The sequence below is a fragment of the Dipodomys merriami genome, unplaced genomic scaffold, assembly GCF_024711535.1.
Source record: "Dipodomys merriami isolate MVZ:Mamm:240054 unplaced genomic scaffold, mDipMer1.0.p SCAF_202, whole genome shotgun sequence".
Taxonomy (NCBI): domain Eukaryota; kingdom Metazoa; phylum Chordata; class Mammalia; order Rodentia; family Heteromyidae; genus Dipodomys; species Dipodomys merriami.
Window position 1 is genome coordinate 1,203,689 of NW_027203405.1, and position 24,241 is coordinate 1,227,929.

General features: G+C 64.3%; 3 protein-coding genes across 3 annotated transcripts in view; 1 reads left to right on the top strand and 2 right to left on the bottom strand.

The window, feature by feature from the left end:
* The first annotated feature begins 597 nt into the window (after positions 1-597).
* On the top strand, positions 598-6,337 carry Fscn2 (fascin actin-bundling protein 2, retinal). Its single transcript, XM_070031563.1, has 5 exons — positions 598-1,423; positions 4,294-4,450; positions 4,841-4,994; positions 5,772-5,985; positions 6,135-6,337. Exons 1-5 carry the CDS (start codon positions 598-600, stop codon positions 6,335-6,337), a joined length of 1,554 nt encoding a protein of 517 aa, XP_069887664.1.
* An 862-nt stretch (positions 6,338-7,199) lies between these two features.
* Faap100 (FA core complex associated protein 100) lies at positions 7,200-16,958 on the bottom strand. The gene is made up of 9 exons (XM_070031627.1): positions 16,749-16,958; positions 15,866-15,984; positions 14,313-15,268; positions 12,960-13,116; positions 11,699-12,456; positions 10,786-10,922; positions 9,722-9,838; positions 8,246-8,332; positions 7,200-8,007 (listed from the first exon to the last, which is right to left on the bottom strand). The coding sequence occupies exons 1-9, from the start codon at positions 16,911-16,913 to the stop codon at positions 7,876-7,878; spliced, it is 2,628 nt and encodes an 875-aa protein (XP_069887728.1). The 5' UTR covers positions 16,914-16,958; the 3' UTR covers positions 7,200-7,875.
* Positions 16,959-18,980: 2,022 nt separating this feature from the next.
* Positions 18,981-24,241, bottom strand: part of Nploc4 (NPL4 homolog, ubiquitin recognition factor) — a 68,338-nt gene continuing 63,077 nt past the window's right edge. Inside the window, exon 17 of the mRNA XM_070031628.1 lies at positions 18,981-21,228. Coding sequence (XP_069887729.1) covers positions 21,071-21,228 — 158 coding nt within the window. The 3' untranslated portion in view covers positions 18,981-21,070. The remainder of the gene's footprint in view (positions 21,229-24,241) is intronic.

Genomic DNA, 24,241 nt, shown 5'->3' on the forward strand with positions numbered 1-24,241 from the left:
CCACAGAGAGGGGCCGCTGGGGAGGGGGCCGCTGGCTCCTGGCAGCAGGAATCAGAGAAGCAGCAACCGGATCCCGAGGAGGGCCTGGTGCCGGGCGGAGGGCTGCGATCCGGTTACCACTCCGCTGTGAGTTTTCCATTGGGCGGCTTTTTCTACCCCAGGAAAGAGCCGGGCTGGTCTGATGCAGGCCTGGGGGTCTGAGGGCCCCTGAAGTGGGCAGGAGGGGTCAGGAGGTGCGAGGGCCCACGAGGGGGCCTAGGGCCCCAGGCAGGATCCAGGCTGCAGCAGGTGGAGGCCAGAGGTGGTCAGCCGCTCCGGCCACGCAGGGCAGCGGGCTTCGGCCTCAGGGCTCTTCAGGAGCTGCTGAAATCCAAGCTGGGAGTCATGAAAGGCAGCCGCCGCTCCTAAGCCGCAGCCCTGATCCACCCCCCTGCCCCCTCCGACGCCTGCTGACCATGTAAGACCCGCCCGGTGGCCATGACCGCGGGGCGAGAGTAATGCAGGAGTGGGCGACGGGTCCATGACGCCGGCTGGGCCTCTGGGGGAGCCCAGGGGGAAGCTTCCTAGGCCCCACCGGGGACCTGGCCAGCCCCGACGATGCCGACCAACGGCTTGCACCAGGTGCTGAAGATCCAGTTTGGCCTCCTCAACGACACCGACCGCTACCTGACGGCAGAGAGCTTCGGCTTCAAGGTCAATGCTTCTGCGCCCAGCCTCAAGAGGAAGCAGATCTGGGTCCTGGAGCCCGACCCCGGGCAGGGCCCGGCTGTGCTCCTCCGAAGCAGCCATCTGGGCCGCTACCTGTCGGCCGGAGAGGACGGGCGAGTGGCCTGTGAGGCGGAGTACCCGGGCCGCGACTGCCGCTTTCTGGTCCTGCCCCAGCCCGACGGGCGGTGGGCGTTACGGTCGGAGCCGCACGGCCGCTTCTTCGGCGGCACCGAGGACCGGCTCTCCTGCTTCGCCACGGCCATCTCCCCGGCGGAGCTGTGGACGGTGCACCTGGCCATCCACCCCCAGGCGCACCTGCTGAGCGTGAGCCGGCGGCGCTACGTGCACCTGTGCCGGCAGGACGACGAGATGCTGGCGGACGGCGACATGCCGTGGGGCGTGGACGCGCTGCTCACGCTCATCTTCCGGAGCCGGCACTACTGCCTCAAGTCCTGCGACAGCCGCTACCTGCGCAGCGATGGCTGCCTGGTCTGGGAGCCCGAGGCCCGGGCCTGCTACACGCTGGAGTTCAAGGCCGGCAAGCTGGCCTTCAAGGACTGTGAGGGCCGCTACCTGGCGCCCGTGGGGCCGGCGGGCACGCTCAAGGCCGGCCGCAGCACGCGGCCTGGCAAGGACGAGCTCTTCCACCTGGAGGAGAGCCCCCCGCAGGTGGTGCTGCTGGCCGCCAACCACCGCTACGTCTCCGTGCGGCAAGGTAGGGACGGCCAGCGCCGCTGACCTCCTGTCATGTGTCCCAGGCTGTGCGTGTCCCACAGGGACACGTGTGTCTGCACACGGGAGGTGGGCCTGGGAGGGCTGCTGGGGCCGGTGGCTTCTGAACTGAGACCAGGACTGCTGGCCTTTCTCCGGGCAGCATGGAGGTGTCTCTGACCTGCTGAGACTGGAGAGGTGGACGGAGACGGGTGGAGCCCCTGGCGGGGGGGGGGGGGACGACGCTCACACCCAGCCTGGCGCTGTTGGTCAGGAAGCAGCCGTGGGGCCTCCCCCCGCACCCCGCTCTGCCACCACCCTGAATTCTGTCTGAAGAAGGCCAAGGAGGGGCTGGGGCAGAGCACGGGCGCAGTGGGAGTGGAGTGGAACACCACCTTCACATGCCTAACTAGGGCAGCCTCTGGGCGTGGGCTTGCGTCCCGTGCAAGTGGCCCAGGCGTGGGCAGCGTCGTGCAGACCTTGTCCCGGCCAACATGTGGGGAGCAGGGCCCAGCCCAAGCCAGCAGTCCTGTCTCCAATCTTGGGCTCCAGAATGGCCAGACACGTCCTGACCTGCAAGCAGAAGGGCAGGTACAGCAACACGCAGGTCTCCTCCCCATCCCCCTCACACCCCTGGGCCAGTACAGGTGAGGGGCAGTTCCCGTGTACCCATGGAACCCTGCTCAAGTGGGTGCCAGCTTTCCTGGGACCTGTGTCTGTCCAGATGGTCTCTACCAGGCAAAAGCACTGGATAGGAGCTCAGCCAGGCCCCCGGGCCCTGTGCCTGCCATCGGGCCTCTGGGTCAGACCATCACTGTGTTGGCTTCAATCACTTCCTAAGTGCTTGTCCTGGCACATGGCTAGGTGCTAGGGTTTGGGTTGAAGACGGCATGCTGGAGAATGGAGGGTGTGAGAGCATTCCAGAGCGGAAAAGAGGCATTGGGTTCTATGTGCGAAATACTTAGAGGGATGGAGGTGAGGAGGGATGGAGGTGAGGGGCTGAGGAAATGAAGAGAGGAGATGAGGTGAGGAGATGAGGAGATGAGGTGAGGAGGAGGTGAAATGAGGTGATGAGGGTGGAGGTGAGGGTGGTGATGGAGGTGATGAGGGTGGAGGTGATGGAGGTGATGGAGGTGATGAGGGTGGAGGTGAGGGTGGTGATGGAGGTGAGGGTGGTGATGGAGGTGATGAGGGTGGAGGTGAGGGTGCTGATGGAGGTGATGGAGGCGATGAGGGTGAAGGTGAGGGTGGTGATGGAGGCGATGAGGGTGGAGGTGAGGGTGGTGATGGAGGTGAGAGTGGTGATGGAGGTGAGGGTGGTGATGGAGGTGATGAGGGTGGAGATGGAGGTAGGTTCTGCTTCTGCTGTGGAGCTTGTCCGGGCATGTGGAAGTCCGTGTGTTCAGTCTCTAGCACTGGGCCTGTGGGGGAAGAAGGTGGGAGGCTGGTGCTGGTGGAGGGGGTGGCTTGTGTTTATTTCCTCACCCACATTGCATCTGACCTGGTCCTTGGATGGGGATCCCCTGGGCAGGCCCAGGGCCTACCTCGACTTCCCCAGTGGGGTTCCAGCTGGGGATCCCTCCCCGCCCACAGTCATTTCTGGCTGCCTTGGCAGAAGTGTGCTGTGGTTCTTCAGTCTGTGGGGTGTGTGTGGCCGAGGTGCAGTGTGCAGGGGGCAGGGTTAGTTGGGGGGCAGAGGGGGCAGGGTGGAGGCACAGGGCACCCCTGTTCCCCTGGGTCACCTCGACCATCATCGTCACCAAACCCTGCAGTTCCAGACACAAGCTGGGGAAAAGGGCTGGGAGTCCCGACTGTGTCTTCCTAAGAAAATGCACATCCCACCGACCAGAGCGGAGCGTCCCTTCCACGCAAGGGAGAGGGTAAAGCCAGCAGTCCCCACCAAAGCCCTGGCACTGTCAGGCCCTTACGTAGAAGCAGGAGCCCGGAAGATGCCTGGAGACGTGTGGGCAATGTGTGCCTGCCCCTCACCGGTGGCCTGGGAGCCAGGTGGAGGTGTGGCGGGCCGGGCCCTGTGACCTGGCTGTGCCCTGGCCCTGCGGGAAGGAAGCCTGCCTGGCCTCCCTGCCGCCCATCTGGGCCCCAGCCCGTGCTGTGCCAGTGTGGGGACGGAGAGCTGCCCATCCATGCTCAGGACACCTGGGGTCAGCTTCTGGGAGCTGGTGAAAGGTCATTTCCTGATGACCTCTGTGGAGAGGGTTGGGCTAACTGCCACCGTCAGGTGATGTAGCACCGCTCCCCCACTGCCTCAGGTCCCTTTAGCTGAACACACCTGGCGTCCCTGAGGGTCTAACCTCTCACCACAAGGTAGCCAGTTGTCATGGAAACGGAGGTGGCTTGTGGGAGGAGCCAGAATTCATTTTCGGGAAGATCCTGAGGAAGTGTGCGTAGTTGTTGCTTTTCACATCCCAGAACCTGGGTGTCCCCTCTGTCTCCAAGCCCGGAACCTCAGCCAGAGTCCTGGATGGCTGTGTGCTCCCCTAGGAACCCCAGGAGGCAAGCGTACGTGTGGGCAGGGCTTCCTGGTCCCCGTACCCTGGCTGTGACCTGGGCTGTACATGGGAGAATGGAACTCCTCCACCCCTGCCACCTGGCAGCCTAGGGATGAATCAGAGTCCGGAAGGCACCGCTGAGGAGCGAGCTGGGGTGCAGGTGCGGGAAGGTCTGGCTGTGGGGAATGATATCAGGAGTCCCTGAGGCCGCTGTGGGTGTGGCAGTGCCCTGTTTTCAGCCCCTCTGAAAGCCATCCTCCCACCTCCAAGCCCAGAGCTGTAGACCAGGCTCCCCTGGGCTTCAGAGACACCCCAAACACGGTCCCCAGAAGAGGCATGAGACTCTCCTATCTTCCCCCTCCAGGGGTCAATGTCTCAGCCAATCAGGATGAAGAACTGGACCATGAGACCTTCCTGATGCAGATTGACCAGCAGACAAAGAAATGTACCTTCTATTCCAGCATTGGGGGCTACTGGGCCCTGGTCACCCACGGGGGAATTCAGGCCACAGCCACACAAGTGTGAGTGCCTGCCCTTCCCCCCCCCCCACATCCACACTCACCATCAATACCTCTGCCACAGCAACCACTGTTGCAGGCCACTGGGACCGTGCATTGGGCCTGTCATCCTAGATACTCAGGAGGCTGAGATCTGAGGATCACAGCTCAAAGCCAACCTAGGTTTATTATCTCTAATAAACCGCTCCGAAAGCTGGAAGTGGCGCTGTGGCTCAAGTGGTAGAGCACTAGCCTTGAGTTGGAGAGCTGAGGGACAGCACCGAGTTCAAGACCCACAACCACCACCAACAACAAAAAGGAATGGGCACTTGGGAGGGGTGGCTCTGTGGTCCTGCCCCGGACAGCCGTGAGGCCGGGCAGCCTGCGCGGCCCTGAGTCCCTCCGTCCCCGCAGCTCTGCCAGCACCATGTTCGAGATGGAATGGCGTGGCCGCCGTGTGGCTCTCAAGGCTAGCAACGGGCGCTACGTGTGCATGAAGAAGAACGGGCAGCTGGCAGCTGTCAGCGACTTTGTGGGTGAGCTCCGAGCCAGGGACAGGGCCGCGGGGGTGGGTGAGCTCCGAGCCGGGGACAGGGCCGCGGGGGTGGGTGAGCTCCGAGCCGGGGACAGGGCCGCGGGGGTGGGTGAGCTCCGAGCCGGGGGCAGGGCCGCGGGGGTGGGTGAGCTCCGAGCCGGGGGCAGGGCCGCGGGGGTGGGTGAGCTCCGAGCCGGGGGCAGGGCCGCGGGGGTGGGTGAGCTCCGAGCCGGGGACAGGGCCGCGGGGGTGGGTGAGCTCCGAGCCGGGGACAGGGCCGCGGGGGTGGGTGAGCTCCGAGCCGGGGACAGGGCCGCGGGGGTGGGTGAGCTCCGAGCCCGGGACAGGGGGACAGGGCCGCGGGGGTGGGTGAGCTCCGAGCCGGGGACAGGGCCGCGGGGGTGGGTGAGCTCCGAGCCCGGGACAGGGGGACAGGGCCGCGGGGGTGGGTGAGCTCCGAGCCGGGGACAGGGCCGCGGGGGTGGGTGAGCTCCGAGCCCGGGACAGGGGGACAGGGCCGCGGGGGTGGGTGAGCTCCGAGCCGGGGACAGGGCCGCGGGGGTGGGTGAGCTCCGAGCCCGGGACAGGGGGGCAGGGCCGCGGGGGTGGGTGAGCTCCGAGCCGGGGACAGGGGGACAGGGCCGCGGGGGTGGGTGAGCTCCGAGCCCGGGACAGGGGGGCAGGGCCGCGGGGGTGGGTGAGCTCCGAGCCGGGTACAGGGCCGCGGGGGTGGGTGAGCTCCGAGCCGGGGGCAGGGCCGCGGGGGTGGGTGAGCTCCGAGCCGGGGGCAGGGCCGCGGGGGTGGGCGAGCTCCTCGCCCCCGGCCGGCGCCCCGTCTCACGCCCGCCCCCCGCAGGCGCGGACGAGGAGTTCGTCCTCAAGCTCATCAACCGGCCGCTCCTGGTGCTCCGCGGCCCCGATGGCTTCGTCTGCCACCGCCGCGGCTCCAGCCAGCTGGACACCAACCGCTCCGTCTACGATGTCTTCCGCCTGGGCTTCCGCGACGGCGCCTACCAGATCCGAGGTGCGGCCAGCGCGCTCCCGCGGTTTGGGGGCGGGGGGTCTGGTGGCTCCCGCGGTTTGGGGGCGGGGGTCTGGTGGCTTGGAGATGGGGGTTCCCCCGGCCCCGGGGTGTGTTCCGCGGGGCCGCAGCCCCCTCCTCCTCCCCGCCAGGCCGCGGAGGGTTCTGGAACACCGGCAGCCACGGCTGCGTGCGCAGCGACGGCGAGCGGGCCGAGGACTTCCTGTTCGAGTTCCGCGAACGCGGGCGCCTGGCCATCCGCGCGGGCAGCGGCCGGTACCTGAGCGGGGGCGCCGCGGGGCTGCTGCGCGCCGACGCCGACGCGCCCGCGGGCGCCGCGCTCTGGGAGTTCTGAGCCCGCGGCCGGCCGGGAGGGACCCGAGGGACCGCCCCGCACCCCCACCCCCCCACCCCGTGGAGACTAAAGCAAAGCGCGCCCTCCCCAGCTGCGTCTCTGGCCTCTGTTCCTCGTGGGCGGGGTGCGTCACGAGGGCCACCGGGGCTGTCCCCCCCATTGCAGAAAACAGGGGCCTGCGCTGGGCAGCTGGCCATGGCCCGCAGCCCCAGGCACTGGGGGAGGTGGGCAGGGCAGGGCAGGGCAGGGGCCTCTGGGTGGCACTGGGTGAGGCAGGGCATCAGGCTGGAACAGCAGTGGCTCTTACTCCACTGATGAGCACACTAAACACCACCATGACCCCTCAAATCAGCTACAACCCAGCTGAGCGCGTCATAGCCCGAGGTCTCGTTCCTGTCTGGGTCTGGCAGTAAACCAAGGCCTCGGGACAGCTCTGGCTCTCCCAGCCTGCTGTACTCTGGAGCTGGAAGGTCTGCGGTGCCCAGGTCCCAGGGCTGGGCCCCTGCAGCGGATGATGTCCAGTAGGGAACAGGAGGTGTCAAATACAACAGGCAGAAGCCAGCACAGCCTGGGCCAAGCTCCCCTTTCCCAAGGTGGGTGTGTGCAGACCCTGCAGGTCCTCCATCCGGACCTCATGGACCGCCTGGCCAGTGGCCGGACTCAAAGCTCCCACTTGGGATGTCACAGAATAACCCAGAGGCCAGGCATACATGGGACCCTGCATAGCCAGCAGTGGCTGGGGGGGGGGGGGGAAGGGGGGGAGGAGCCTCCCTCCTCAGCTCTCCAGTCCTTAGGACCAAGGAGAAGCTGGGAAGAGCCCAAGGGTGGAGAAGGGTAACAACAAAAACCACAACAGCCAAGGTTAGAGCTCCGTAGAAAGGGTCACCTGTCAGCAAAGCACCTCACAGCGCCTGCACACACGCAGATGCGCTTGCACAGGGGTGGCCCGAAGCCCCCCAAGTCCAGGCACATGCCCACCCCGTAATAAAAACAGCACCAGCAGCCGGGCAGTGCACGGCTGAGCGAGGGGGCCGGGGTGCAGGGCTGCCGTGGGCTATGCCCCCCACCCTGATCCTCAAAGCAGCACAGTGCTGGGCACAGCCCTGGCCTTGGCACGTGGTGCCCACAGGGCTGGCACCCGGTCCTTGTGCTTTGGTCACGGGGGCACCCTCCCCCGGGGGGCCCCAGAGGGGCAGCAGGGCTCTGGGAGTGTGGTGGGAACTGTGGGAGCAACTCTGCTGCGGCCCCTCCAAGTCGGTGCCACGCGGCGGACTGGTCTGAGCCGCGGCGGTCGGCGGTGCGCAGTGAGAACTGCGGGGCGGCCCTGCAGAACAAGCCCAGCTCAGGCAGCACGCCGCACCTGGTGAGCAGCTGCCGGCAGTAAGGGCGGGAGCGAGGGGCAGACGCCGCCTCCCACCCCCCCCAGCACTTCCTGGCCCTCCTGGCGTATGTTCACATTCAAGTGTTTTCCCAACAAAAGCTGCCGGTGCCGGCGGTCAGCAGGCAGGGAGCGCGGGCAGAGGCCCAGGCCCGCCCGCTCACAGCAGGACCAGGCTGGGGTTGCGCAGCTGCTTGTAGACCTGCAGAAGCCTCTGGGCGGTGGCGCAGGAGCTGGCTTCATCCTCCGTGCACAGCCGGTCTCGCAGGGCCTGCACCTCCCGCAGCAGGGCCTGTGGGTGGCAGCGTGTTCGGGACCCGCACCCCCCGACATCTGCAGACTCGGGCCAAGGGGTGGGCTGAGCCCCGGAAGCACACGGGTATGTGGCTGTCCACACGCAGGGACCCACGGGAGCGTGGCGAGGGCACAGGTGGAGCACCAGAGGTGGGAAACGGGACCTGCCCGCTCTTCCCGGCCCAGGAAGCCAGGCCCCCTCACACCCGTGCCCACGGGGGAAGCATGGGGCTCACCTCGTGGTTGGTGTGGATCTGGCGAAGGTACTGCAGGCGCAAGTCGGGCGCGCTGGCCCCCTGGGCAGCTTGCTCGGTGACCATTGCCTGGAGACAGAGGAATGGGGCCGATGCTGGAGTGTTCCTCACCACCTGACCCGAGGGGGGGCCCACGTGTAGGGGGGTCATGTACCCCTAAACTCTCCTTCTTGGTTTCCCAGCTTGGTTGCCTTGATGTCCTCTCTCCTTGTGGCTTTACCGTTTGACTGCTGTCTCTGGGACCTTCCTCCCGAGAAAAGCACCAGAGCCCCACCCGACACTCAGTTACAGGATCTAGTTGGTTCTGTCCCTCCATTCATCCCCAAAGAACCTTTCTGGGCTCAGATCTCAACCTCTTCTCTGTCAGTCTGTCCATGGCTCAGTCCGCCGGTGTGGGGTGGGGCAGCTCTTGCTGACCCCCAACGCAGGCCCCACACCAGGAGGGGCCCACACAACCCACTGGACGCCCGCTAGCGTCTGCTTCCCAAAGGCCGCGCACCTGGCAAAACGCAGCCAGCCTTTAGGGGCAGCCAGGGCCCTGGGGGCGGAGCGGCCACCTGAGGGCAAGGGAGCCCAGGAAGAGCTGTCGTCGGCAGAGGCTGCACAGCTGGGCATCACTGGACCATGAGCTGTGGCGGGCGCAGGTTTGGGGAGAACATGCCTGCCTGCTCCAGGGACACGCCCGCTGACCCCACCACGAAGCCACCGCAGTCCACACTGCGTCCCTAGGGTCACAGGTTGAACGCTAACCCAGCACCCCAAATGCGACACACTTGGCTTGGAATTTGTATAGATGATCCAGACCAGGCCACGGGGCTTAGAGGAGACGTGTGGTCAAAAGTGGCCCCGTGGGCAGAGCCTCTGGGCAGCACTGTCAGAGGCAACCTACCGGCTCAGCGTGGGCACCGAGCTCCAGCCCCCCTGTACCGTGGCCCTGCCACATGGCCACATGCAGGAAACAATAATCACAGTGAATGAGTGCTGGGACATCACCAGGCTCAACCTTAGACCTCTGAGGGAGCTGGCCTCTGGCCAGGCCCAAGCTCACAGTGCATCTCACCATGGTCCCAGAAGCTGTTGGCTGGCAGATCCTGATGTTCAGGGGGACAATATGGAGGGCCACAGTCAAGAGCCAGCTTGAGAAGTCACCGGCTGCTCGCTGAGGGCCTGGCTGCAGGGGCCAGGGCCCTGCGGGTAGTCACAGGTAGAATAACACCCTGGTTGGGGACTTGGTGGCCGCTGCTAGGAGGACCCAGCAGGAAATGGAAACAACTCATTTCTGTGCGCAGACCCCTGGTCCTGGGGCTGTGCTGGAGCCTCAGCCTCTCTGTGCAGCAGGCCTGGCGCCCAGGCCGCTGGTCACGGAGCACACAGCTGCACGGGCTGAGGCAGGGCTGCGGGAGCCCCCCCCCCAGCCCTCTGGAGCCTCCCTCCCGTCCAGCGCCTGGGACTTGGTACCTGCATGCGCCCCACGATGGCATGGTGCGCTCTGCACATGTCAGCCAGCGAGGGGCTCTCCACCTGGATGTCCACGGCCTGGATGGGCCCCGCGGGGCTCAGGTCCGTCACAGCCACCTGCAACACAGGCAGGGGCCGCTCACCACCCTGGAGGTGGCCGCCAGGAAGCGGAGCCGTGGCTCAATGCCTGCACGCCTAGCTGCTCGGGAGACGGGACCACAAATTCAAAACGCTTATCTCTAATGAACCAGCAAAGAGCCGGAAGTGGACGTTTGGCTCGAGTGGTGGGGGACTAGCTTTGGCAGAGAAAGCCGAGTGCTGGGGTCTGGGGCTGGGCGTCCCGCCATCGCTCAGCACGTGGCACGTGCTAGGGACTGCGCGCAGCCCTGCGGTCAGCCTCCACCCACACCTCGTGCACAGCAGGGCTGCGGCAGGCCTTAGACCGAGCCGTGCCAGGGCAGGTTGAGGCTGCTCCCGGACTTCTGTCGGACTGGCATTTGGGGACCTCAGCTTTACAGCAGTCCTTCAGCCACGCCCTTCTGCCCCACAGCCTTCTCTTTTCTTTGTGCCAGTTCTGGGTCTGGAACTCAGGACTGGGTGCTGTCCCTGAGCGTCTTTTGCTCAACATTCATGCTCTACCATGTGAGCCACAGTTCCACTTCTGGCCTTCTTTTGGTAGTTTATTGGAGATGAGTCTCATGGACGTTCCTGCCTGGGCTGGTTTTGAACTGCAATCCTCACATCTCAGCCTCTGGAGAAGCTGGGATTACAGGTGTGAGTCACTGGTGCCTGGCTGTCCTTTTCGCTGATTCTATCTAGTCTCTCCTGAGTCCCAGCCCGGATGGCTGGAGTTTTAGGTGTCTCCTCTGGCATCAGACACAGAGGAGGGTCTTCAGCTTCCCAAGCGGGCCTGATGCTCTGGTGGCCCAGCAGGTCAGCTGCTCCCGAGGGGAACAGATGGTGGGGCCGGGAATCCAGCTCTTATACGCACTGGTCTAGGGCCCCAGAGAAGCGTGGGTACTGAGGCCCGTCTCCCCAGGGCAGGTGAACAGACCCCTTCTTGCCTCAGAGATGACGAGGTGGATGTCGGTCCCATCTGGAGCCACTCCTTGGATGGAGGACAGTGCGCGGGCCCTGATGACGTCCACGGCAGGGTTCTCAGCCAGGAGCCACTGCAGGGTGGCGCTGCACAGGGGGACGCCTGGACAAGGGCCGGTCAGGTGCGTGAGCCGGGCTGCTGCAAGGCACACGGTGGCCTCTCCCAAACGCCCCCCAGGCAGCGTCCCCGCTGCCCACAGCCCAACCCAGGCAGGATGCTGGGCCCCCTGAGGGGACGGTGGGGAGGGGCGTGAGGAGACAGATGCCTAGAGGTGAGAACACCACCCAGCCCTGAGCCAGGCTCTTCTAGCAGGGCGGCCAGGAAGGGCAGGCAGCTGTTTGGGCACAGCCGGAACACGCTGGGGACAGCTGTGGCTGCGTCCAGGTGCAAGACACAGCCCAGAAACCACCCAACACCTGCTGGGTGCCGAGAAGCAACGCCCACAGCTGGGACCCTATTCTGCCACAGAATTCAACAGCACACAACATGGAGGGCTCCACAGGACGCCGTGGGAACAGAGCCAAACACAGAGAGCAGACACGGAGCTCAGAGGGGGCTCAGAGCAGAGCCGGGCCGCTGGCGCTGGACAAGCGACCCGAGTTCTTGCTGTGTGAAAACTCACCGAGCTGCTCCCCAGGGGTGTCTGCTTGTGTTCAGGTCATGCTCCACACACAGTTTTTAAGAAACACAAAAGAAAAACACAGCGGTAGGACAACATAGCACAAGACTCTGACAGTAACCAGGATGTGGCAGAACTTGGGGGGGGGGCAGGGATGGACCCAGGGCTGACCCAGGAGCCACCGGGAGAGGGAAAAATGACCCATGTTCATGGGCCTCAAGGCCCTGAAGCCAGAGGAGAGCCAGGCAAGGACACCCACCTGAGCGAGCAGCCTCCAGGGCAGCCCTGAGCAGCTCGGCTGACACTCTGACGGAAGCTGAGGACGGGGGCAGGTACTTGGCCCGCAGGGAGGCCGGGCCGGAGGGCTGGCTGCCGGGCGGCTGGCAGGTTTCCAGGAAGGCGTCCACAGGGTCGTGGGCAGGGCCGGGCAGGCGGGGAGTCTGCGTGTGTGCTGCGGCCAGGCTCGGGAAGCGCAGGCACTGGAGCATGTCCACCGTGTGCTTACTCAGAGGCAGACAGATGCCTTCCTGCTCGGGAAGAAGGTCGAGGGGCTGCTCCTCCAGGGGGTCGGCGGGGGCCAGGGCCCCGCCCACCACCTCTCGGAGGCTGTAGAAGAGTGTGCAGGACACCGTCACGGGCAGCTCCAACTCGCCGCTCTCACTGGGGCCCAACGGCAGGGTCACCTCTCGCCGGCTGCCCGGGCCCAGGCTGTCCACCGGGATGGTGTAGGTGACCGCGGGGCCGGCGGCACCCAGGTCCAGGGCGGAGGCGCTGGCGAGCACCTGCACGCACAGCGTCCAGCCGCGCTCCAGGCTGAAGCAGCTGCTGTTCTCCAGCAGGCAGGTGGCCGTCAGCACGTCCTGCAGCTGCACGCGGCTCCACGCCGTGGTGGTGGTGCACGAGACCGGCCGGGGGCCCTCCCGGCTGGACAGCAGGGCGCAGCTGACGTTCATGGCCTCGTTGAGGCTGGTCAGGGCTTTGTTCCGCTGGTCCACCGCCTTCTTCAGAAAAGACACTCTGTGAAGAGCGGGTGCGGCACTCAGGGAGGGGGCCCGGCTCCCCACGAGCCCGCCGCATATGCTGGCCGCTCAGGGCAGGTGATGCCCCTGGCCGGGCTAGTCCAGCCCCGCTCAGGCCACCCCCTGCCCTCTGCGGTGGCAGTGGGATGGCAGACACCATGGAAACAGGCCCGGCCCCCGGGACACGGAGCAAGCCCGGGAGGAGACGCGCTGCGGCGTGCTCTCCCTCACTGTCCACTGCGGCCACCACCACCGTCCATCCTGAGCAGCAGGCACAGGTCAGAGGAGACGCACGGGCAGAGAAGGAAGAGTAACGTCCAGCCAGGGAAAAGGGGCATCGCTCATCTGACCTTCCAGGCGGCCTGCCTTTTGGGCTCTCTGCAGAGCAAGGGCAGACTGACGAGCACAAAGACCACCAAAAACACTCCAGCCCAGGACGCCGCCTCAGGAATACGCAGCACAGCCCTACCATACGCTACTCAGGCCGCAACCACTGCTCACCTCTCGGAGATATCACCGATGCCAGAAAGCAGCTCTTTAATCCTCTGGCCTGCATTTGCCACAGACACTCTGGCAGGATCAGTCTTCTTAGAGTTCAGGTCCACGCTGCAGCTCACCAGGCGGCCTTTGGCAGTCAGGGCCAGGAGCTCTGTGCCACCTGATGACAGACACACAGAGTCAGCCAGCGGGCGGGGACCAACAGCCAGGGCTCTTCCCGGGCTGCAAGACAAGTGTTGGAGGAAGGCCAGGGCAGTGAGCGGCAGGAGACCCAGGTCCAGCCAGAGCCGGCAGGGAGCCGCTGGCTGGTGGCTCACACCTTTTGAAGGGCTTCCCTGAGACTCATCGTCAGCATGGAGGGGCACCGTGGCAGGAAATGGCAAAGGGGCGAAACAAGGACATGATTCAACCTGCAGCTGGGCACACGGAGCAAGGCCAGCCACTGCTCACCCGTCCTCACTGGACACCCCTATAGACTGCCTCCCCTTGAACTCAGGGCCAGGCGCTGTCCCTGAGCTTTTGCTCAAGGCTAACACTCTACCACTTGCCACCTCTGGCTTTTTCTGAATATGTGGCACTGAGGAATGGAATCCAGAACTTCCTGCGTGCTAGGCGAGCACTGTACCGCTGAGCCGCCTTCCCAGCCCGACTGACCACCTCTGCAGTGCCCTCTTTCTCCTTCCTAGTTCCTGGACTTGGAGCAACCTGACTGACCCAGCCCCTCCACTCCAACGCCGCTGTGGCCTGAGTTCTACAGAGGTGGGTGGCTGAGCAGCGGAAGGTCTGCTCACGGGTGTCCCCACCCCCAGGGCTTGCTTCCCTTCAAAGCCTTCTCCCCAGAGGTTTCTCTCAGTAGGTCTGCCAGTACGCTGACCACCCAATGGGAAACGACTTTCTCTCACCCCAACATCAAGCAGACGCAGCTAAGACCTCTGGCCTGAGAACGCTGCCATGTTCTCTGCTCAGCCCCGAGTGGCTGAGGCAGGTGTGCCTCAGCCCTTCACTCCACATGAAATGTCGGCCTGACCTGATTTCAGACCTGCTGAGGGAGCTGCTCTTCCTCTGGTTCCTCAGGCAACACGCTCTGAGTCGCCATTTGAGTCAGGAGTTGGAGCAAACTCAGGCCCGGCAGCAGTCCTTTCCCTGAGCCCAGGAAGGACATGCATACAGCCGCTCCTCGACCCCAGACAGAAGGGAGTGAATCACCAAGCTATGCCAGTGAGGCCAAGCCAATACTGGCCAGCTGAGAAAAGGTCAGAAGCAGCCAAGAGAAGACAGGCCAGCTCAGGGAAGACTACAAAGAGGAAGGCCTCTCCCTAAGACTTTGGTGTTCCATGTCTAAGCAGCAGCATGTACCTGCAGGAGTCCTAGATGACACGGAGAGCGTGAGGACACTACAGATGTTCAAGCTGGTTGGACACAGTTCAGGGGGCAGGCTTCCCAGATCCCTGTGGGGCTGCTGGGGGTCCGAAGGGGCACTTCCCTGCGCCAGGTCCACCACACAGAGGTCGGAGGGAGTGCTGAGGTACACGCAGCCGCCTGCTCCACAGGCAGCACAGAGCATCGGCCCTGGGAGCCAATACTCTCGAAGCTCTGGCACTAAACTCCCGGACTCGTTCCAGCTGGCCTTGATGGCTAACGCCCGGCCCTGGTGCCCAAGGGCCACCAGGCAGTCAGAGTGCTGCTCCTCGTCTGGCAGCAGCTCCCCTGCGGCCTCCTCAGCCAGGCGCTCGGTCTTCAGGGCCCCGATGAAAACCGCAGGCTCCTCCAGGTGATGGAGGATCTTGACGAGGGCCTTCGGGTCACCGGTGGCAGACCGGGAGGTGGCCAAGGCCTTCAGGACCACACAGCAGAGCTGGCCATCAGGGAGGCCACAGAGGATCACAGGGGACTCCAGGAGGGTGGCGTCGGCTCCAAAGAGCAGCCCAAAGAGGGCTTCCTTCAGCACAAAGCCCCCACGGCCCTGGGAGTGCCCGTGAGGATCCCTGGCGCCTGGAGGGAACACACAGCACAACACTGGCAGGAAGCGGGGGGCCGCAGGCTTCTCGGGGACCCCAGCTGGGGGGTTGCAGGTGGATAACTCCACCTCCCCGATGGGGCCGCCCGGCTGGGGGTCCTCTCCTGGGTAGGGGCGCTCGAACAACTGCATCTTCCACTGGGCGGGGCCCTGTACCAGGGTGACGAGCAGGTCGTCCAGCACGGCGAAGGCACAGAGCGCCGCATCGGGGACAGCGCAGGCTGCGGGGTCCACGGGGACCACAGGGCACGGGAGCTCGCCCCCAAGGCTGTCCTCACCGGCCCGGCTCGCCGCGCTTTGGGAACAATGGAGATGTGGTCAGGACCGGCAGGGCCGACTCCGGGAGGCCCGCCGCCACCTTCCTGATGCAGGCCGGCGGGGTCTTCACAAGGAGCCTCTGCTCTTGAGGGTCCCTGTGGTGCCAGCCACTCCACAGGCCACCCACTGCTCAGGGGCTGCCCAGGACACATGCGACAGCACGAGGCTGTCAGAAGCCGACAGGCTTGTAACCCGAGGGGCATTCACTGACTCTCCGCGGTCTGTCCCGCAGTCCACAGGCCTGGCCGCCCCTCCAGCCCCCGCCCAACCCGCTCTGGACACTCTGGACCCTCTGAAGGCTGCCGCAGAAAAGGCCGCGGGCTTCACCTCCTGACCCCCAGGTTCGAGCAGAGACTGAGGGCAGGCGGCGGCCTCGTGCAGTGGCGCGGGGGTGCGGGGGTCGGGGGACGCAGGGGGGGGAGGGGGTCAGGGCGCAGGGGGCCGGGGCGCCGGGCGAGGCGGCCGGCCCGCAGGGATGTTCACCGGGGACCGGGGCGCGAGGCGGCAGGCCCGCAGGGCGATTCACCGGGGGCCCGCCCCCCGGAGCCCGCGAGCTTGGACCACGCCCCCTCACCTGCCTCCGGGCTCCACCGACAGGCAGTAGACGCCCTTCCGGGCGCACAGGACGTAGAGCGCCCCGCGGCGGGCCAGCAGCTGCAGGTGCCACACCTGGTCCGGAAACTGGTACACGGCCTGGGCGCCGGGGAGGGGGTCAGGCGGCGCCCCGGCCCGCCCGCCTCCCCGGCCCGCCCCGGCCCGCCCGCCGCCCCGCGCTCACCGTCAGCAGCCCGCCGCCCCGGCCCGCCCGCCGCCCCGGCCCGCCCCGGCCCGCCCGCCTCCCCGGCCCGCCCCGGCCCGCCCGCCGCCCGCCGCCCCGCGCTCACCGTCAGCAGCCCGCCTCCCCGGCCCGCCCGCCGCCCCGCGCTCACCGTCAGCAGCCCGCCCGCCGCCCCGCCGCCCCGGCCCGCCCGCCGCCCCGGCCCGCCCGCCGCCCCGCGCTCACCGTCAGCAGCCCGCCGCCCCGGCCCGCCCGCCGCCCCGGCCCGCCCCGGCCCGCCCGCCTCCCCGGCCCGCCCCGGCCCGCCCGCCGCCCGCCGCCCCGCGCTCACCGTCAGCAGCCCGCCGCCCCGGCTCGCCCGCCGCCCCGCGCTCACCGTCAGCAGCCCGCCCGCCGCCCCGCACTCACCGTCAGCAGCCCGCCGCCCCGCCGCCCCGCCGCCCCGGCCCGCCCGCCGCCCCGGCCCGCCCGCCGCCCCGGCCCGCCCGCCGCCCCGCCGCCCCGGCCCGCCCGCCGCCCCGGCCCGCCCGCCGCCCCGCCGCCCCGGCCCGCCCGCCGCCCCGCCGCCCCGGCCCGCCCGCCGCCCCGCCGCCCCGGCCCGCCCGCCGCCCCGCCGCCCCGGCCCGCCCGCCGCCCCGGCCCGCCCGCCGCCGCGGCCCGCCCGCCGCCCCGCGCTCACCGTCAGCAGCCCGCCCTCCTGGTCGTACACGTACACGAACTCGCTGCCGGTGGACAGGAAGACCTCCGCCTCGTGGCACAGCACGCGAGGCTTGCCCGCCGCCAGGCCGCCGAGCGGGCAAGAGAAGCCAGCCAGGTAATTCACGCGCCGCGCGGCGTCCGCCATCGTGAGGGCGGCGGGCCGGAGCGGAGCCCGGCGGGGCGGTGCCGCCTCGGGTAGTTTACGGCCGCCTACGGCGCCGCGCGGCCTCCGCCGTAAACCCGCGCTGCGGGGGCGGGGCCGACCCGGGCCGCAGGGGTGGGCGGGGCCGACCGCGGCGGAGGCGGGCCTGGGAGGTGCCAATCCGGAGGCGGGCAGGGGTGGGCGGGGCCGACCGCGGCGGAGGCGGGCCTGGGAGGTGCCAATCCGGAGGCGGGCAGGGGTGGGCGGGGCCGACCGTGGGCGGAGGCGGGCCTGGGAGGTGCCAATCCGGAGGCGGGCAGGGGTGGGCGGGGCCGACCGCGGCGGAGGCGGGCAGGGGTGGGCGGGGCCGACCGCGGCGGAGGCGGGCCTGGGAGGTGCCAATCCGGAGGCGGGCAGGGGTGGGCGGGGCCGACCACGGCGGAGGCGGGCCTGGGAGGTGCCAATCCGGAGGCGGGCAGGGGTGGGCGGGGCCGACCGCGGCGGAGGCGGGCAGGGGTGGGCGGGGCCGACCGCGGCGGAGGCGGGCCTGGGAGGTGCCAATCCGGAGGCGGGCAGGGGTGGGCGGGGCCGACCACGGCGGAGGCGGGCCTGGGAGGTGCCAATCCGGAGGCGGGCAGGGGTGGGCGGGGCCGACCGCGGCGGAGGCGGGCCTGGGCCGTGGGCGGGGCCGGCCCGGAGTAGCCCGGGAGCCCCAGCCGCCCAGCGGGACCACGCCCGACTGGCCGAGAGCGGACCGCGGGCCGTCGTGTGTGCGGCGGGACTCAGGAAAGCCGAAAGTTGTCCGTCCGGCTCTCCGGGCCGCCGTCCTGGGCTCGGGGTGGCCCCTTGGACTGAGCGCTGGCGGGCAGCGCTCCCCGCGGGCCGTCCCGGCGTCCGGGACTGGAACTGTGGCCCCCGGGGACACGCTGAGCAGGCGGTGCAGTGGACTGCGGCGGCACCACCAGGCAGCGCCTGCCGCCAGCCTCTGGCCTCCTCTGGCCCGTGCTGAGGCCGCTCCCCGACGTGGACGGACGGGCCGCCTTTGGTGCCGAGGGCCAGACATTGCTTTTCCTGAGGCTACAGGACTTCCAGCCCACCTCCCACCAGCTGCAAGCAGTGCTGCGCCGCCTGTGAGCGCACACCGGTTCCCGCCACTTTTCCGCGCGCGCCCGCCCGCCCGCACGGGGAGCAGAGGACGCAGGCCTCACTGCGCCAGGTCTGGGGCCTGGCAGACCCCTGGCCACCAGCAGCCCCGACGATCAGCTCTCCCCAGCAGGAAGGGGCCTGAAGTGACTGTGCCCCGAGGGGCTCAGGCACACCCCAGCCCAGCGGATGGGAGCCGGCTGGTGGCCCCGGAGCCTTTGCTGGACCGGGGCGCTGTCGGCTCTCTAAGGCACAGGGCCAGGGGAACAGGGGAACGTGTGACGCTACAGGCTGTGCGGAGGCACAAAAGCCCAACAGGAAAACACGTGGGGGCGGGCACACAGGAGGCCCCGAGTGTGAGTTCTGAGCAGTAGTCTGGTGAGTACATCCCAGGGCCTCCTGGTCCTCCTCAAAGACCAGCCAGGCTAGCAACGGTGCACTCCACACTTGGCTGAGCTGCCTCAGGTCTCAGTGGGATGCAGGGACAAGGGAAAACCCTGTAATTTACCTCTGCAGCCCAGACACCGAGGCTGCATCCCCGAGGTGTACTCAGACCTGGAAGAGCATGGTGGATACCCTGGCTGTCTATGCTAGGCTCAGCTCAAGGAAAGACGCTAGCGTCCTCTAGGCTCCTGGGTTTGCTTAGACTTCCATCACAGCGGTGACCATGTGCACCTGTCTAGGCTGCAAAGACCCAGGAGCAATCCTGTGGCCAGCAGGTGGAGAGAGGCAGAAAAGATGTTAGGAGGAGGTCAGGCTACTCTTACCTTCCATCCAGATAACCTGGAAGAGCAGTGCCCAGGAGCAAGAGCCTGCCAGCGACTGGGGAAATCAGGATGTTACCAAATCACTCCACACCAAATCCTCTGCTAGACACAGCGTGAGGACACTGCTTGGGGCACAGGAACAACAGACAATGGGAGGACAGTCGCTTCAGGTGCTTTTATTAGATTTCACTGCGAGCTGGGATCGAGTAAGGCTAGTCCACACCCAGCCGACACACCTGCGAGCCCAAAGCAGAGCCGAAGCGGGAGCACCCGAGTCCCAGGAGCAGGCTGGTCAGAGGCAGCCAGAGTCAGACCCCACCCCTGGGCCTGGAGGGATGTCAGGCTGTGGGGCCAGGTGGCACAAGAGGGCATGAGGTGGGGCGGGGCCACCCCATGCAGAGCAAGATGGCTGGGCTGCCCAGGCCGGAACCCTCGCAGGGACCACCCCAGGCTGGTAACATTAGCTTGACTCTCTTTGGACAATAAAATAAAGTGCATTACTGAACAAAGAGCAACTCAAAACCATAAGCAGAGAAACACAACACTTTTTCTTTAGCTAAAAGCTGAAGACATGAATTAATGGAGATGCCAGAATTTCAGAATGAGAAAAAACATTGGCTGAAGTGGGAGGGGAAAAAACACAAAAGATTGGTTTGGTGGCTAAGAGAACAGCCAGGAGGGGAAGCGATGGTGCAGTGGTTGCTTTGATGGATAAGAGAACAGACGGGAGGGGGAGCAACGGCGCAGTGGTAGACAGGCCTCCAGAGCTCTGTGCTGTCCAGCACTGGGCCAAGGTAGGCAGGCCACAGCACAGGCGTGGATGGCCTCGGGAAGAGGGATCAGCATGGCAGGGCCAGGCCATCCAGGCTCACAGCTGGCCTTAGACCCGGCCCCCTCAGCGCTTCTCAATGGTGTGCTGGCTGACCTCTGGGGAGACTTGCCTTCCCGCCTCTGCCCACTTCCGACCCTCCACCTGTACAGCCCTGCCACAACCACCAAGCCTGGTGGAGCGGCTCCGGCACTGGCCCTGCCATGAGCGCCCAACAAGCACATGTCCTGTCTACAAGGCCAGGGATGGGACCAGCATGGGACACTTCTTCAGGACGATAGGACGCCCGGTCTCTCAGTCTGGACCAGTCCTTTCCAGGGTGCAAGCTCAGCTGGTTCGCTCTTTATAAGGCAAAGAGACATTACGATGCCCACTTGTCTGGGAAAGGGATAGACCCAGTCCAGTTCTGTTGGACACCCGAGAGACCGCGGGGATACTGTTCTGGATCTCCTAGCTGTTCTGTGTGCGGGCAGCGTCAAGTGCCCAGGCCTCACAAATGCTCTCACTGCATCCTTTTCAGTGGCCCCGCACATTGCAGAAGGCCAGAGTACGAGGAGGCTGTGGGTAGAGGACCAGTATTGGGGCAGCAGGAGCCAGATCTCCAGTGCTAGCCCATTAGGACTGTCCGGACAGGCAAGGGCCACCATGCCACTCCTGCTCAGCTGCCACAGCCAGGGGGTTTGGTAGAAAAGTCTCAGGCACTGAGGTTTGCGTCAAAGAACCAATGGTGGCCCAGCCCACTCACCATGCTGAACACCCACAAGGAGCTGCACTGGAGGAGGAGAGGAGGAAAAACTAGCCTCTCACTTCCCTTTTGTGCAGTCTTGTCTTAAAACAATAAATACAGGTTTTCCAGGCAGGAGTTACTGATAACTATTATTATCACCAACGCATACTTTAAAATCCCACCTGATGTCGGCAAAAGGAGGATGGCGGCACTGACCTGAAGGCCAGGCCATGGAGGCCGTGGCCAGCCACACGGTCCCACCAGGTGGGCCACTCATGTGACCCTTACAGGCAGGGCCTTCATCCCAGAGCAACCGAACAGAGATGGGGAACTCCCAAGAAAACAACAGGGCAAGGGAAATAAAGAACAAAGCTTCAGAAGGTAGAGGAAAGCTGGGCGGCAGCCGCAACCACTCCCTGCATCCGTAACTCCGAACGGTGATCTGGAGGTGTCTGGTGCTTCCACCACAGTAGAGGAGCTGAAAACTGGGTGAGGTGTGTGGGTGTCGGTCAGGGCTACTTTGCGTTTCCAGGTGGGAAGTTCTGTTCAGGCCTAGCACAGCAGCAGGGGCACCTTCCCTCCAGGATCATCGCTGAAAAGCTCTCTCTCGTAGGTCCGAGACCCCAGGGCAGCCTGTCCACACCTTCAGCCTCACAGGAGCATGTGGGGCTCCGGGCGCCAGAGGGGCGGGACCCTAGGTCCTGGGGAGGCTGCACATCTCACAGTGGCCGGTGCCTGGCTGGTTCATGAAGGTGCAGTGCTGGCAGGCCCACACGGCGGCCGCAGCGGTGTGTGCCGAGCCTCCCACCGCGCCATACTCGTGGAGGCCAGGGAGCTGCACACCCACGGTGCCTGGAGGGAGGAGAGAGAGGTGAGTGCCCACTTCCACAGAGTTCGAGGCATGGGCGGGGAGGCTTGAGACATCACACTGCTGGCACCAAAGCCCCTGTCTGCATCAACTGCGAGGGTGGTGGGCCTCAGTGTCTCCCCCGCTCTGCCTGCACAGGCCATTCCTTGTTGCTACTGAGGAGTATTCCGTGTTCTACCTGACGGACACTCAGTGAGCCACTAGAAACAAAGCTGCCCACCAGCACAGCTGCAGTCTATTTTCATCGCTCACTGTTGGATCACAGGGTGAAACTCTATGTTGAGCTTCCAGACACTCATGCCCAGCTCTCCTAGTGGTGTACACTTTTTTTTGCATTTGTAATGGTTAATTTTGACTGCCAACTTGATTGGGTTAAGTAGCATCTAGATTTGTGCGTAGGTGTGTCTGTGAAGATGTTTCTGGAGACAGATCATCAGGACTCTGACCCAGTGAGTGACATAATGCACAGATGGTTTCCAAAGCTGAGCAGAGCCAGGCACCAGCAGCTCACACTTGGGATCCTAGGTACTGAAGAAGCTGAGATCTGAGGGTTGGGTTCTAAGACAGCCTCGCCAAGAAAGCTTGTGAGCTTCTAGCTCCAATTAACCACTAAAAAGGCACAAGTGGAGCTATGGTTTAAGTGTAAAGCAGTAGCCTTAAGGGAAAGAGCTCAGGGATAGCACCAAGGCCCTGAGCTCAATCCTCAAGACTGGCACAAAAAAAAAAAAAAAAAAGAAAAAGTTGAGTAGACTGTTGGAAGGTAGTGGACCGGGAGGGTGTGGTCTGGGACAAGCCGGTCACCAGCGTGTGTCCGTGGGTCCCCACGTGTCCTGCGCCTTCCTACTCCTGCGGCCCCATGTTCTCCCCAAACACACAACACCGGGCAACTATGGAGTAAAACTTCTGGAACAGCCCAAGTAAGTACTTCTTCTCTTCAGTTGTTTCTGTGAAGTATTGTATTAAAGTGACTAGAAAAGAAAATAAGACATTGTCCCACTACCCCATAATGGCATCACAGTTGTTTTAATTTATAATACCCTATGACTAATGGTGCCCTATCTCCTCATGTAAAATGCCTGTATGTCACCCCCCACAAGTCCCTGCCAGAGTGTGTGTGTGAGTGATGAACAAAAGGCCTTGAATATGCCTACCAAGGCAAAAATGCCTGTATTGTCACCCCCCCCACCCGTCCCTGCCGGTGTGCGTGTGTTTTGAACAAAAGGTCTTGAATATGCCTGCCAAGGCATGCCTTCAGCCCTTCTGCCTAGTTTTCTGCCTGTTACTGAAATGCAGAACTCTGCTTGGGTAAGGGGTCCGCATCGCTGCATGCTGTCTTGCTGTCTATACCTCTCAATGAGCAAGGATGTTTCCTTTGGGTTGGTTCTTTGCATTCTCTTTGGTCTGAGATGGGACTCCAACCAGGACACACTTTCTCCTCACTCACCTCAGCCACACCTCCAACCCCAAGTGTTCTCATCTGAAGAAAATTCAAATATTTTATTTTTTTTCTTTCTGTGATGTGAGGCTGGGGATTAAACCCCGGGGTCATGCGTGGGCTAGGCTCAGTGCTCTATCATGGAATTACACACTAGTGCTTCACTTTCTGACACAGGGTCTTACTATGTAGCCTAGGCTGGTGAAAATCCTCCAGTCTCCACTTCTTGGTAACTGCAACTACAGAAAGGTGTCAGTGTACCTAGCCATTTACCAATATTTATGCCAGTATTTTTCTGCATCATACCTGATTCTTGTCTAAAAGAACATTTGTCTAGCCGAGGTCATAAATATATTCAAGTGAAAATAAAAGGGCTAGGCTAGAAGCTGGGTGCCATGGCTCACAGCTGGAATCCCAGCTACAAGGAAGCTGAGAGCTGAGAATCACAGGTCAAAGCCAGACTGGGCAGTCAGTGAGACGCCATCTCCAATTAAACCACAGGAAGTGGCACCATGGCTCAGATAGAGTGCTAGCTCAGGGACAGTGCCGAGGCCCAGAGTTCAAGCCTCAGGACTTTGGGGGATGGAGGGAGGGCTAGGAACACAGCTCAAGTGGCAGGAGATCTTTCTATAAAGCGCAAGGCCCTGAGCTCAATCCTCAATACCACCAAAATAAAATAATATCCTGAGTTGGGCACCCTCAGGAGACTGAGATCTAAAGATCCAAAAGCCAGCCCTGGCTCTTATCTCTAACCACCAAAAAGCCAGAAGAGAAGGTGTGACTCCAGTGGCACCATGACTCCTCCCTGAGAGAAAGAGCCAAGCACAAGCCTGAGGCTGTCAGTTCAAACCCCAGAGCCAGCACAAAATGTCACATCAGCCCAGCAAGAAAATGTAACCAGCAAAAAGCCAGGCTGGAGGGAGGGCTTAAGGCATAGAGCACCAGCTCAGCAAGCAATCCAAGCAAGCTTGAAGCCCATAGTTCTAATCCCAGGACCAGGAGAAAAAGGACAGCCTTACAGTTTAGGAATTACCATTAGGGGACTCTGGCCCCACAGAGGCCAGCTGTCCCCACACGCTCCCCACTCTCTGCTTGGCTTGCTTGCTCTCGATTACCTGACCCATCAGGAAATTTCCCCTCCAACCAATACCACAATGACTCTGTCACTGAAGCCGTATAAGCTCTTAGCTCAAGGCTAGCACTCTACCACTTGAGCCACAGCACTACTTCTGGCTTTTTCTATCATGTGGTGCTGAGGAATTGAACCCAGGGCTTCATGCATGTGAGGCAAGTGCTCTACCCTGGAGCCACCTTCCCAGCCCTGTTGCTGGGATGTTTTGAGATGCTTTTGTCAACAGCACAGTTGGTTTGCATTGCCTGTCCTATACATAGGCTGGTGGGCACATCAGAATGAACACTGGTGAACAGAGTTTTCAGACACAAGCTGCTGCAGGGGAGCAGTCTGGGCCTTCGCCCACTGCTGTGCAACAGGGCTCTTTTTTCTGACACGAGTAGAGGAATGGGGCCAAGTGTCCCCTGGGGACAACAAAGACTCGCTGCCT